The sequence below is a fragment of the Acipenser ruthenus genome, chromosome 10 (genome assembly GCF_902713425.1).
Source record: "Acipenser ruthenus chromosome 10, fAciRut3.2 maternal haplotype, whole genome shotgun sequence".
NCBI classification, from domain to species: Eukaryota; Metazoa; Chordata; class Actinopteri; order Acipenseriformes; family Acipenseridae; genus Acipenser; species Acipenser ruthenus.
Genome location: NC_081198.1, coordinates 35,792,821 through 35,807,963, shown reverse-complemented (window position 1 = coordinate 35,807,963; position 15,143 = coordinate 35,792,821). Strand labels below are relative to the sequence as shown.

The 15,143-nt window shown below is 39.1% G+C and overlaps 1 protein-coding gene across 1 annotated transcript in view; it reads left to right on the top strand.

Moving 5' to 3' along the window:
- Positions 1 to 191: 191 nt before the first annotated feature.
- trpm2 (transient receptor potential cation channel, subfamily M, member 2) overlaps positions 192 to 15,143 on the top strand; it is a 37,529-nt gene continuing 22,577 nt past the window's right edge. The window contains exons 1-10 of the mRNA XM_059032110.1: positions 192 to 543; positions 2,680 to 2,869; positions 6,602 to 6,690; positions 8,790 to 8,958; positions 9,998 to 10,178; positions 11,722 to 11,888; positions 13,624 to 13,804; positions 14,039 to 14,100; positions 14,555 to 14,755; positions 14,926 to 15,028. Coding sequence (XP_058888093.1) covers positions 2,768 to 2,869; positions 6,602 to 6,690; positions 8,790 to 8,958; positions 9,998 to 10,178; positions 11,722 to 11,888; positions 13,624 to 13,804; positions 14,039 to 14,100; positions 14,555 to 14,755; positions 14,926 to 15,028 — 1,255 coding nt within the window. The 5' untranslated portion in view covers positions 192 to 543; positions 2,680 to 2,767. The remainder of the gene's footprint in view (positions 544 to 2,679; positions 2,870 to 6,601; positions 6,691 to 8,789; positions 8,959 to 9,997; positions 10,179 to 11,721; positions 11,889 to 13,623; positions 13,805 to 14,038; positions 14,101 to 14,554; positions 14,756 to 14,925; positions 15,029 to 15,143) is intronic.

Sequence of the window (15,143 nt, the reverse complement as noted above, 5' to 3'; positions counted from 1 at the left end):
CAGAAAGCTGGACACACAACTAACCCAAACATAACCATTTGTTAAATTAAACATGCAATTAGGTTTTAATTAAACCCTTAAAGTGAGTTCCACTGGTGCCAGCTGACCTGCAATTATTTTACATTATCCATTTTACTTGTTACCTGGCAACAATCCCTCAGACAATAGGTGTGAGGCGTACCTGCAGCTGAGATGTGAGAGATACATTAGACCAGCACGGTGTTGAATACTCATTCAATACAAGACCATTATAGTACAAAAGAAAAAAAGACACTTATTGAGGAATATAAAAACGAAATGTTTAATTTTAAACCAAGGCGCGTAAACAACAAGTAAAGAATATATTGGAATTAAAATACATCGGCCAGCTAGTCCTCAAAGGATTCATAAAGCATTTATTTTTGGAATTGACAAAAACACATGAGGATATTAAAGTTGCTTTAAGGACCCAGTAAACCGACCGAGGCATACAGACTGGAGTATAAACACAAAGGAAACTAGCCCCAGAAGCTGAAAACAAAATTAAAATGGATTCAAATCAGGGTAAATAAAAAAAATAAAACTTTCGATTTATAGATTGAATGATACGCAGTTGGTATTAATGGGTGCAACACGCAGAACTGTATCATTTTGGAGAATTGATACAAAATTAACGCATATTGTTTGGTAAAGTGAATTTAGATGTTTATTTTTTAAATGTTACAATATTTAATTACTAAAACAAAAATATAAGCCTATGTATTTTATTTATTTATTTAATTATTTTTTTGAACGGAAACATCAGTTTGAAAGATGTGCTTGGGGGAGCATAGCATAATCACGCATATACGGTTATGATTGAAGACAGCAATTTAATCGTAATACAGTATTAGATTTATCACTGTGATAACAAATCCCCCACCTGTTTTAAAAAGTGCCAAGTGCATCTCAAGCTGTGTTAACAATTATAATTAGGGCTTCTAGTTTTTGGGGTGTTATTTTTGATCACGTGATGTGCCTTTAAACATATTCTGAGCCGATTCGCTTTCTTAATCCAAGCAAGCTGTTTCTTTTTACCCTGGTATCTTGAATGAGTTAGCAAACGACGTGCAGATGTGACCTGATTCTATTTGAACCTGCATTTCGTTCTGGCTCTAATCGCCGAATTCAGTTTATTAATTTCCATTGCGTTAGTTTCTAGTCGCTAATTTGAACAATCTGGTATCGAGTTAAGGCTTAACAACTATTAATTAAGGTTTAAAGGGAGGGAGAGAAATGGAAAATAAAAACCGAAAACTAGAAGCCCTAATTATAATGCTGCAACTGAGATTCTGGGCTATAAATTGTATTTCCTTTAACGGAAATGGGAGGTTGAGCAAGCTGACCCTTATTAAATATAATATATACAGAATTCCGTTTAGTTTAATACTTGTAAACATTCTGCCATTCACTATTAACTTTTAAGCTAAACTGACATTAGACACAAAATGCAGTCAGTTGTGTTTGGATTGAATAGTAGGTATTTCATTCTGTATCGCTTACTAAATAGCAATGTAATTAATACACAATTGCTGAATGTTGGATGTACTTCATTGTGCAAGGTTGTCTTTGTGAATTTGGCACTATTAATAGTGCATTAGCTGTAATGTAGTTACTGTTCAGTTTTGTAAAATACGTTTTTTTTTTTTTAATCTGATAGTTTGATGATAATTTCTGCTATGGCTGAATTTTATGTACACTATTTAATTTAAAACAATCAAGATTACTTGTTCTAGGAGCTAGCTATTAAATTTACATTCAATATATTAAATATAGATATTAATATATACACAGATTATACCTAATACAGATCATGTACAAGCCTCTTTGACAGCCATATTTCTGGAATATGCTATTTATGTAATCCTCATACACTGTGCATATGTGTGCTGAAAATAATGGAATTCTGAGCTGGTCAGCCAGTGATTTTAATGTTCGACCTTGAATCACCCATCTCTCTTTCATCTGTCTCTCCTTCACCTTAACTCTAAAACTCAAAAGAGAAGTCAAGACATCCTTCAAATCAGGCCCTTCTGCTGGTTTCACCTTCTCAAGGGAGAAGCAGAACACACTTTCTTTGATTTTCTGGCAAATCCATTTAAAGTTTCTTAAGTAAAATCAGACAAGGCGATTCTATTTGTCTTTAGTTTGGTATAAACCCTTGGTGAAATACACATTTCATATAACTGTACGTACTATATCAGAGGTTGCATGATGGGAAATGCAGTCCTGAGTGGTCCATGCAGGTACATGGGAAGCCATCTTGAGGAGGGGAATACAATTTAAAAGTTTAAAAAAGTGGTCAAAATGTAAAAAAATTAATTAATTAATTAATTAATTAATTAATTAAAACAATACACACACCTTACGTAAACAGTTGTGGCAACACATGGGGACGTGTAACACAATGAAATAAAAAGGTCCTTATGTACCTTTAAACAATCTCAGTGTGTTTTTCATTTTGTAACATTAACATGATTTTTTTCTCCTTTCAAAAAAATAGGACTTAATTAAAGAATGACAGAAACTCTTTGAGAATATGGCCCTTAGAGCTTTAGAGTTAAGGTGAAGGAGACATGGGTGAAACAGAGATGGGTATTTTGATTGGTTATAATTAATTTAGTTCACAACTCAGACCCCTGCATTATTTGTTTTTCCCAGGACAGTTCCCCTAAGATATGTGCAGATGATCAAATGACTAGAGAAAACTAGAGAGCTCTATGCAAAGCTGCTGGATTGCTAACTCAACATGCTTACTGTACATGAAAATAAAATCCACCCAGATGAAGTGGATACCTACCACGGCAGTTTCATCAGCAGAAGTCAAATATTGTTCAGCACGAACCAAAAGGTATGTAATGAGAGAATCTAAGGAAAATCTAAGGAGAAGTGTCATCTGACAATCAACAACTCGGAAAGCTATACAACTGAAACCGTTAACACTGCTCACAGAACTTTTATCTATTAAGATATTTTTTTAAATGTTCCCTAATGTTTGTAATCATTAAAACAAACTACTAAAATTAGAAAACAGTTGCGGAAAGTTTTACTATTAAGAAATTACAGTCGTGAAATAATGTGTGAGTTAAACTGCATATTTGACCCATTTCCTGGATAACCGTGTTTGTTTCTGCAATATATTCCCCTGCAGTAGTCCCACTTTTAAGAATAGGTGCAGTCAGAACTACAAATAACGCTGTCATTTTAGAAAACATCAGATACCTCCAAACTTTCATCCACCAATCAGGAAGGACTGTTCCACAGCATTAGCGCACAGTATATGACCGTGGAACAGTTTGAATGTTGAGCTTAACGCAAGGAAAGCAAAACATTGAAAAAGTAATTAGGTACTCCATGCCATTTATAGATTTAAATGTGTGTAAGCAACCTCACTTGCAGCTGTCTTACCTTCCAGTCACAATCAATTACAGGGATGGAAATAAGACTCGTATTGCATAGCAGTTTGACTCATTCCAGTGTATAGGGAACAAACTCAGGCATGTCTTCTTAAACAAAGTAAAACCAGGAATGGATCAAGCTGCCATGTAATGGGAGTCTTATTTCCATCCCTAAACTACCTCAAAGGAATGCCCTCTGCTTAGGCTTTTATTGCTTAAGTGTGTTAGTAAAGCTTTAACTCCTGTTCACCCAAACCAAATTGTGTTTTAAATAGATGTATGTTTCTGCCACTTCTGTAATATTAAAAATTAGAGCTGTCAGTATGAAAAAAAAGGTTGATGACCGTGACATACACTACCGGTCAAAAGTTTTAGAACACCCCCATTTTTCCAGTTTTTATTGAAATTTAAGCAGTTCAAGTCCAGTGAATAACCTGAAATGGTACAACGGTAAGCGGTAAACTGCTAGAGGTTAAAAAAAAAAGTTTAGGTTACCAAAAACTGAAAAATAGTGTACATTTCAGAGTTATACAAAAAGGCCTTTTTTCAGGGAACAAGTAATGGGTTAACAACTTACAGCTGTTCTGCAGCAATGGAAGTAAATTAAGCCTTGAAAGTTGATGCTAACAATTCCTATAGGTGTCCCAACTTTTGTTGATTACTTACAAACCCTGTGTCTGTATAAAAGTAGTGTTGGAACAGACTGTGTTACTACACCCTCTTAAGCATTATTTGGACAGTATTGTACTGCAGGAAGTAGTATATTGCTCTCATAATGGCGAGAAAAAGGCAATTAACAAAGAAAGACAGACAGACCATTATAACCCTTAAAAGTGTAGGTCTTTCCTTTAGAGAAATTGGAAAGAAAGCCAAGGTGTCAGTGAGTACAGTTTCCTACACCATCAAAAGGCACTTGGAAACTGGAGGAAACTCTGACAGGAAGAGGTCTGGCAGACCCAAAGCCACAACAGAATCAGAAGACAAGTTTCTGAGAGTCAACAGTTTGCGTGATAGGCGGCTCACAGGACAACAGCTTCAAGCACAGCTTAACACTGGTCGAAGTAAGCAAGTCTCAGTTTCAACTGTGAAGAGAAGACTTCGAGCTGCAGGTTTGACAGGTTGAGTGGCAGTAAGAAAGCCATTGCTAAGATGGCAAAATAAGAAAAAGAGGCTTGCCTGGGCCATGAAGCACCGCCAGTGGACTACTGAAGACTGGAAGAAGGTCTTATGGACCGATGAATCAAAATTTGAAATCTTCGGTTCATCACGCAGGGTTTTTGTACGCCGTCAAGTAGGCGAAAGGATGGTTCCTCGGTGTGTGACACCAACTGTCAAACATGGAGGAGGAAGCGCGATGGTCTGGGGCTCTTTTGCTGGATCCAGAGTCGGCGACTTGCACAGAGTGAGTGGCACCCTGAACCAAAACTGCTACCACAGCATTATGCAGCGCCATGCAATACCCTCTGGTATACGCCTAGTTGGTCAGGGGTTCATCCTACAGTAAGATAATGACCCAAAACATACCTCCAGGCTATGTCAGAACTACCTTAGAAGAAAAGAACAAGACGGTAGGCTTCAAATCATGGAATGGCAGACTTAAACCCCATCGAGCTGGTTTGGGATGAACTGGACAGAAGGTTGAAAGCAAAGCAACCTACAAGTGCAACACATTTGTGGGAACTTCTGCAACGGTGTTGGGAAGAACTTTCCGAACAATATTTGATTTCCATTGTAGAAAGAATGCCACGAGTGTGTTCGGCTGTAATATCTGCAAAAGGTGGCTACTTTGACTAAAAAATTTAGATTAAATTTTGTTAAACAAAACGATTTCTGATTTCTTTTTTATCTCCAATTGTTTATTTGTTCTATGCTTTAATTTCAGAGTACATTGAGACATTAAACTGCGTAAATTTCAATAAAAACTGGAAAAATTGAGGTGTTCTAAAACTTTTAACCGGTAGTGTATATCAACAGTATGCACAGAATAGTACAGAACAAGAAATGGAAATGAATAGTTTCATGAGAATGGGATAAGTGGTATTTAAGACCTGGTGTCACTAGGTAACCAAATGAGGTGTTAGTATTTTGGTAAAGTATATTAAAATGACTGATTTACAGTATGTGGAATAACTGCTTGTGTTCTCAAGATACAAATGTATGACATAATTACATGATTCAAGAGATCTTTGAAATAACCTGGAATGTTTAGGTCTGTGCCAGCTTGTTAGCCAGCCTACTCATACTAACACATCTGGGGCAACTTTAATTGGCCATGCTCACACCTCAAATGTCAATCTTCTTTCATTTAGTTCAGTTCAGGCTTCATTAGGCTGTTTGGATCATAGTATAATTAGATTGGGTTCTAATGATATAATTTCTCCAGCATTTTCACGCAATCGTTCTATCTATGTCTATATATTGGCTGATTGGGGTCTTTTTGTAGGTGCAGGTGTGTGTGTGTAAATGCCAAGTTCCATCCCAATTTGATTTGTGGGTTTTCAGAAATATGGAAAAATGTTCTTTGAGAGAAAATAAACTAGATGCTCACATAGACTGTTACTGATGACAATCTTGATGCAGAACAGCCACTATTTTAATGTACTGAATTACTGTGGTATTTAGAACCACTGTTGAATAAGAAAAATGCAAGCTGTTGCCATTACAGTATGTTTTTATCCTCTGCTTACTCAATTGTTAGGAAACTTGGTAGTGTCATTATTTAACTTACAGTAAGTTCTTGAGAATATCACATTCAGGGCGGTGTCTGTCTAGCCGTACATCTGTATGTCACACATAGATTTTTGCATACATCCGGAGAATCACTTATTAAATTTCGATGAAACTTTTCATTGCTAATTCTTATTCTATACTATTCTGATAGCTCTCATTTTGAATCGCTGCTGTGGCACAGGATGTCTATTGCTGACATCATACCTGCATAATTCAAGCTGTACAGTGGGGGGTGGTTTAGAGATGTTGTTGTCATGTGACATGACTCTGTCCGCAGCACTGCTGGATCACTGCAGAGCACAATCGTATAGGGACTGCCAGTCCAGCAGACAGAGATGCTTTCTTTTTCCCTTTAAATAATGAAGGAAGACATTAACGAGCCTATATTTGTGCAGAAGCTTGCTATCAGCAGCACTAAAGCATCCAAGTACATGACTTGTTCTCCATCCTTTCAGCAACACTGCATTAGGTCTTGGATTAAAGAAAATATCAAGAAGAAAGAGTGCAAGTATTATGTGGAAAACACAGCAGGAGCATTCGTTGGGTACGTTTTCTTTGCTTTATTTTTGTCTTTTGCTTGCTTCAGCTTTCTTTATCACTGCTGAGTCATTGTCCAGGTAGGAATAACAGGCCGTTATGTTACATTTAAGGATGAGAGGACAGGGGCAGGCACTGTAGCTCATTATTGCATGAATGTGCACAAAAAGTAAATCAGCTGTTTATTCAGCTTTTTTTCAATTGGAAGAGTACATTTGCACAGTTACCTAGGCGCAAGCACCTGAGGATAGCTCAATGGTAATAACTGAATGTAGCACTATGTCTGTTTGGATCAGTGGCTGTCCTTGTGTCTTTGTTATCTGCATATGGGTATTTTTCAATATGTTTTGCATTTGAATAACAATGTTTTCAGAAAAATGTAGTCCTGGTGTGGCAAAGAGGTTAGTAGTGTGCAGGTGTAGAGGTGATGCAGTGCTCAAACAACGACAATAACACAGTATTCACGGTCCAAACAGTTCTTTTAATTGTTGTCACGGTTTGGCACCATCAAATAATAATGCTGCTGCACTAGTGGACCTCAATGGAACTGCCTCCGGGTATCGCATTGCACCATTAATATGCATATAGCAAAGGGCCCACTATGTCCATTGGAGTTCGCTCAAAGGGAGTGGAAATGATTGGCAGTGGGACCAAAGGGGCAGGGCGCACTCAACCCGGCGCTACTCGTTGGCAGTCTGGGCATGTGACTACATATTTCGACACTTCATTATGAAGGCCTTCCCTATGCGTTCCCTTGTTTTATCAGCTCCGAGGTCCCCCGCAAAAGAGATATCATGCGCCAGCCTCATGACCTCATGGCAGGCGTCGGCGTCGGTCATGGCCTGATAGGCTGCTTGGGCCTCACCGATTAGCCCGGAGCCCAGTTGGCTAGCCCACTACACCTGCGGCCATGACGCGGTGGTAGCCAGGCGCTCAAACGCCACCAGATACGCCTCCGGATCATGCTCCGCCATAATTTTCTACACCCGTGCCTTGTGATTGGTCATCACGGGTCCCACTGGTGCGCTGTTGCTGATACCGACCCTGTCAGTCAGAGCCATGTATCTCTCCTCTCTCTTTTTCTTTGCAACCTCCTGTCTATCATTGAACTTGCATCAGTACGGATAGTGCAGTGACGTCCATATCCGTGTTCTGACACCATGTGTGGCAAAGTGGTTAGTAGTGCATAGGTGTAGAGGTGATGCAGTGCTCAAACAATGATAATAACACAGTGTTCATGGTCCAAACAGTACTTTTAATTGTTGTCACGGTTTGGCACCGTCAAATAATAATTGGAACAGTGACAGCTCCCGGTTGTTAGCCGTCTACTAAATACAAATAAACAGTGGTTAACAAAACAAATACAAACACTCAACGGTTTTGTTTTTACTCTCTCCTGGTCCTTTTGTAAAACCGTAACAAAGGAACAGATTGCATCATCACATCCCCTAAGATACCATTAGTCATGCCCCCTCTGATAGCTAGTTCAATCGCGTCTCCTCCGATCAATGACTGACACATCGCTTACCGTACTAGGGTGATGACTTCTGGTATTGTGACTCTGCCCCCTTCCTGGATGGCTGGCTTCTGACTGACCCTGGAATGAACTGCCGAACCATCCAGTACGAGGCACACTATTCCTTTTATACATCGCCCTCACAGGTCGGGAGGGAGATTTACTGACTAGGATTCATTCGCTCTCTGTCACACCTGGTTTTTAAGTGTTCGAGAATCACTTAGGGGTTAATTAATTAGGTATATGTTAAATATACCTAATTAATAGGCTAGTACAATTATGGAATTGTCTGAAACATCAACATGCTGTATCCCCCTAATATCTCTTTAGGTGTCTTTGCATTATAGCTGGCAACAATTGCTATCAATGGAGTAACTGCCACCAAGAGTTCCATATTACACTATGTAACTTTTTATATTTCACAGGTCAATTCAATTGCTTATCATGGCAATGCTATTCAATTCCCAGGGCAGTTAAGGAATATGCATTTAATTCTTCATCACTGTGACGCTGCCTATTTTTATGTAAGAGCAATGAAGCACTGCTGTTCTGCAGGTTAATTGCATTGCCTTGTTTTATTTTTCTTGCAGAAAAGAAATCTGTATGTGTGGCTATATTAAGGCGTCTCATTCCGAAGAAGCTGTTAAACATGAAGAGTTCCTGGGTGAAACGTGGGATCCGAAGAGGCATGTCAGTGAAGAACCTACTGATGCGTACGGGGACATCAGGTTCACTGGCTCGGTGCAAAACATTGGCAAGGTACAGTAGGGGGTTTGTCTTTGTATGAAAGACTAGACCACACTGGTGCAGTATACTGGCCCCCATCATTGTACGAAGCAGTCAGAGTAGCATTGAACTTGTGTCCTGCCCTTGTGGAGAATATGCGTGTTGGGTCAGTCCTTCACTTTAATTCAGTATAAATAAATGCAGATCCCATGGTAAAGTAAAAATAAACAGTCCCTTTTTTATTTGCTGGGTGAATACAGTAGGAGGTTAACTTCACATGACTGAAAGACTTGATGGATAGTTGTACTGTGCAACTCTAAATACCTTTCCAAAGTCATATACCAAATAATAAAACTTAACCTAGTCAACAGCAAAAGTTACTGATGTTTACTGGGTAACACCATTCTGAAAAACAGACTTTCCCAACAGATCTCCTCCCACAAATTCCCTGATCGAATCGGTACAGATCAACGCCTTGCATGACTTTCCATGTTGAATCAGTGTTGTCCAGGTGGTCCTATAACCTATTGACTCCTGTCATTTGAGGACAGCAGTGGGGCAGCAGTGTGGAGTAGTGGTTAGGGCTCTGGACTCTTGACCGGACGGTCGTGGGTTCAATCCCTGGTGGGGGACACAGCTGCTGTACCCTTGAGCAAGGTACTTTACCTAGATTGCTCCAGTAAAAACCCAACTGTATAAATGAGTAATTGTATGTCAAAATAATGTGTAAAAAAAAAAAAAAAATATATATATATATATATATATATATATATATATATATATATATATATATAATGCAATTGTATGTAAAAATAATGTGATATCTTGTAACAATTGTAAGTCGCCCTGGATAAGGGCGTCTGCTAAGAAATAAATAAGAATAATTTTAAAATATCTAAAGTTATTTTTTTTTCAGTTTTATGTACAGTATCAGGTATGGTTTTGGTTTGAGGTTTGTGAAGTTGTACCCTACACTATGTGGCAACCCAGCATGAAAAGCTGCCCTCACCACTGGGAGGAATCAACCACACATTTCTTTGGTCTCTCATTAAGATCCTTTGTTTGTGTGCAGTTTGTGCGGGTCTCCTCAGACACTAAACCGGACACCCTGTACAAGCTGATGAGAGACCACTGGGGGCTCAACGTTCCCAACCTGCTGATCTCAGTCACCGGAGGAGCCAAGAACTTCCACATGAAGCCCAGGCTGAAGAACATGTTCCGCAGGGGACTCATCAAGGTGGCCCGCTCCACAGGTGCGGCCTGCCTGCCTGCTTTACAAGCTCCTACATAAATCGTTAAGATCATTGATAAGGTAGAAACTACATATTTCAGACCTATTTTGAGAATGGAAGGGCACGGCAGGTAATATTTATGGAATTATTTGGTCAGCTGCAGCCAGTTAAAATAAATTACCCTGTTCTTGTTGTGACTATGCTATTCAACCACATATACTGATAACCCTCTTGATCTACATATATATGTATACAGTAGGTGAACAGGTTTATCAGTATGCATATATTTATTTAGGGACAGGGCTTTGTAAGATGTTTATCCAAAAATGTTTAACTACACAATCCTGTACCTGAAGATGTATGTACACGTTTACATAATAGCCTTTGGTGCAAACAAGAATTTATATTTGAACTTCTGAACTACAAACTGTGGTTACAATGATATACTGTTGAGATATATAGTCTCTGTAAGTCGTTTTGGATAAAAGTGTCTGCTAAATGACAAATTAATAATAATAATAATAATAATAATAATAATAATAATAATAATAATAATAATAATAATAATAATAATGCATATTATTATTATTTGTTTATTTAGCAGACGCCTTTATCCAAGGCGACTTACAGAGACTAGGGTGTGTGAACTGTGCATCAGCTGCAGAGTCACTTACAACTACGTCTCACCCGAAAGACGGAGCACAAGGAGGTTAAGTGACTTGCTCAGGGTCACACAATGAGTCAGTGGCTGAGGTGGGATTTGAACCTCCTGCTTACAAGCCCATTTCTTTAACCACTGGACCACACAGCCTCCATATGATAGTCATTGTTTATTCTCGTTTGAGAGAACAAACATGGGGAAGTGACAGTATGGAAAAACAGTCCTTTGTGGAATGTGTGAGGATATATTATGTTACATAGAATTCATAGAAATACACTCCGTGAACCAAAGCCTTTGTCTACACCAATAGCTGAGTATTGTTGAGTCATGGGTTAAGGGATTGTGTTTTGTAGCCCAAATAATTTAAACAGGGTTGCCATGATATGGAATTAAGATGCTAAAGGCAGGATAATCTTGTGGTTTGTAAGTATGCAATGCTGTTGTTTGAGTAATGATGCAAACATTGCCTGTTGCATAAAAGAAGCATTGTACAATTAAAACACAAGTTTATGTAAAGTCTTTATTGAACTCTTTCAACACCTTTATACAAGAAATAGAACACCACTTAAAACTGTAGACCGCTTTAGTGGTATAAATTAGGAAATATAACTCCTTTGAAAAAGCACACCAAAAAACTATACCGTAGTCAATTTGTTCAGTATAACACACTCAAACTGTTTTATTGAATTATCCTAGGCTAGCTTTTCTGCAACGTTACTTAGTGCTGAAAGTTTAAATGTGATTATGAAGTCATCTAACATTCTCAATATAGCAACAAAACCTGGCAAGAGGACAAGAAACCAGACAGTGGACATTATAATTCCAAAGAATACGCAGTAAGTCATACTGTAGGGGGCATTGTAGCTAACATGTGTAGGTGACCACCATTTCCTTCGGCTGCAGGTGCTTGGATTGTGACGGGGGGCTCCCATGCCGGGGTAATGAAGCACGTCGGAGAAGCTGTTCGAGACTACACCATGAGCAGCAGCTCCAAGGAAGGGAAGATCGTGGCAATCGGCATAGCAACCTGGGGGATTGTACACAACCGTAAATGCCTGGTCAGCAGTGAGGTAAGGGGCCGCTGTTAATGTGTGATCCTATTGGCCGTATTACAGTACACAACAGCTTTGCTTTCAGGTTCACTAGCTGTTTGTAAACATATTTAAAATGTTATGCAGACAGTTTGTGATACCACCCATGAAATGTTCATTGCTGGTTAACACAAATGGTATTTCATAGTCTCAATTCTGGATTTTGACGTCCCTTTTCAGTGCAGATATGGGGCATTTTCCATTTTAATGTCCTTTTCAGAGAAGTGGTACCCCCTGAAAAAAGGGGCACCATTTTGCTTTCAAAGAGGTTCATGTGGCAGGGATCGGCCCTGGTACTGCCTGCTTAAAATACCACTGACTGCTTGGCAAATATGAACTCATACATGTGGAAGAATGCGTAAAGAATTAAAGCAGTCATAAGAATATCCCTCAGTGGCAGTGATCTGTACAGACCTTTAAGGTTCATAATATCCACTTAAGGTTAGAGTTTGTCTTGAATTTAAACTCCAAACCCTCTTTAGAACCATTATTTATTGTTTTAAAGATTTTGTGAAAGTAGGGCTTATTTTTACTGCGAGTGACAAAACAGTTTGTGCTTTTAAAATCTCTGGATGGAAAGAAAGCTTTTTATTCCAAAGTATAATTTACTCAAAAACAGTTGTTATGGACTAGAAATAAACACAATGTTGCCTCATTTAGGGCTCCTTAAGAACAGTGGAGTAAAAATCAACTTCTATTATGTATGAGTTAATGCTGAGCTGTGTAATTGCCCTTGACCTAATTTAGCAGGGGAGCTCATTAGAGTTCAAATTAGAATTGTGCTTCCAATGGTGTCCAGGCAACAGTGCAAGACAGCACAAACAAATGATCTTTGTGTCCAACATGGTAGTTCTGAGCCTTGGATTGTGATGTCATGTTAGAGAGTAAAACAGGTTATACCTGGTCAGCACAAGAAAAATTGAAACCCAACAAGGAACCCCCGGTGTAGTAGCAAGTGGTGTAGGATGCTTAGTAATCTGTCCTTTGGGGCTAAACTGAAATGTCCCAACATGGTGCTTGGGGGCCACTGTTCTGTTGGAACTCCTTCAGATATGAAACTAAAACCCTGTCTACAGCATCGACAGCATCCCACGGCATGAAGAAGGGTCAGGGACTGGCTACTGCAAACCCATCCCTGCCATGAGCTTATATCTCATTCCAATATCATACTGCATTGACAGTAGTGGTTAGGGCTCTGGACTCTTGACCAGAGGGTTGTTGGTTCAATCCCAGGTGGGGGACACTGCTGCTGTACCCTTGAGCAAGGTACTTTACCTAGATTGCTCCAGTAAAAACCCATCTGTATAAATAGGTAATTGTATGTAAAAATAATGTGTAAAAAAAAAAAAACGAATGTAATTGTATATAAAAATAATGTGATATCTTGTAACAATTGTAAGTTGCCCTGGATAAGGGCGTCTGCTAAGAAATAAATAATAATTGATATTGCTTTGGTGCCAATGAAAAAGAACAGGAATGACTTCAAATGGATTGTACCTGTCCCTGTGGATTCAGGCAATCAATAGTGTAGCTTTATTGCCCTGTTCAATGGCGCTATTTAATCAAACTTCAGACACAAATCTGCCACTGACAGAAATGGTAGTCATTCTTTTTTTCATTTTTAAACACATAATAAGGCTGTATTTTGCTTGATTAAATCTACCCCTTGATGGATCTTTACTGATATAGTTGAATGCTGTCTTGTTGGTGCTAGGGAAAGTTCCCTGCCGAGTACACCCTGGATGAGGAGAGTCAAGGCAGGCTGTCCTGTCTGGATACCAACCACTCCCACTTCATCCTGGTAGACAATGGCACTAACGGTACATATGGTGTGGAGATCGCACTGAGGGGCAAGCTGGAGAAATTCATCTGTGAACAGACCCTGGAAAGCACAGGTAACATGGGGACAGCTGGCTTCTGGCTGGCCAGTGAAGGGTGTAGTGTGCCATTTCAAACCTGAGCTTTTGCTACTGAAAAGTATATTGCACAGTATGTGCATAAATCCTTTTAAGAATTGGACAAGTATATTTTTATTGAGACAATGAATAATAATCAGACAATAATGTGCAGATTTCTATTACCATTGTCACGTCTCAATACATCTTGTTCTGTTTGATTTGTTTTCAAAGACAATGGAATAAAAATCCCTGTCGTCTGTGTAGTACTGGAGGGAGGACCAGGCACATTAGACGTGAGTATGCCTTGGAGGCAAACAAAAAATGAACCATTTTTACACTTGGTGTTTCTGGGTTTTAATGTTCCAATATTGATTTATTGTCTCTAAATCAGTTTTTACCTGACTTTGAAATTGCTTTGAACTTATCTGGAGAATTCTAACTACCTAGCACTGAACAGACTTCCTCGTAGCAGTCAAACCCTGTGACAATGTGACCTTTCAACTCTTCTGGCCCATCCTCCTCTACATATTTAAAGGGAAAGTAGGTGGGACCAGCTAAGTTCAAGGGCCATTTTGTCACATGATTTGAGTGAAATGAGGAAGTCTATTCAGATCTAGGCAGTTAGCATTTTCAAGAAAAAGCTCACAGAGATCAAGACAGATACAGAGAAAAAAAATGAGAACTCAGTTTTGGAGCAATATAACCCAGAATCACCCTTCAGCCTGCTGTTTGGTGATTTCCTTGCAGACTATCTACAGTGCCATGATGAACGGCACCCCATGTGTAGTGATGGAGGGGTCAGGGCGTGTGGCGGATGTGATTGCTCAGGTGGCAAACCTGCCTCTGTCTGAGATCACAATTTCACACATCCAGAAACAACTGAAGACATACTTTGCTGAGGACTTCAAAACCTTTTCTGATATCAAAATCTTGGAATGGACTAAGAAGGTAAGGCGCAATGGAGCAATACCCTTGGGTTGTGAAGTCACTGCTGTGGAGTGGACTACAGAAATATCTGATGGTTTATGAGTGAATTATCTGATGTTTTCTCTTTTTTTTCCTTTAAGATAATAAATTAACAGTACATATGTATTAAAACTGTATTGTGTTTTTTTTAGATTCAGGACATAGTGAGAATGCAGCAGCTTTTGACAGTTTTCCGGTTAGAGAAAGAAGACCAGAATGACGTGGATGTAGCCATCCTCCAGGCACTTTTGAAAGGTATTATTGAAGTGTTCCGTTAAATTGTTCTGGTGGTGGCTGTATTGTGTCCAGCATTGATTCTTTGTTCTTGCACGGCATGCTGTTCTCTCCCTCCTCTTCAAAGCTCCATATT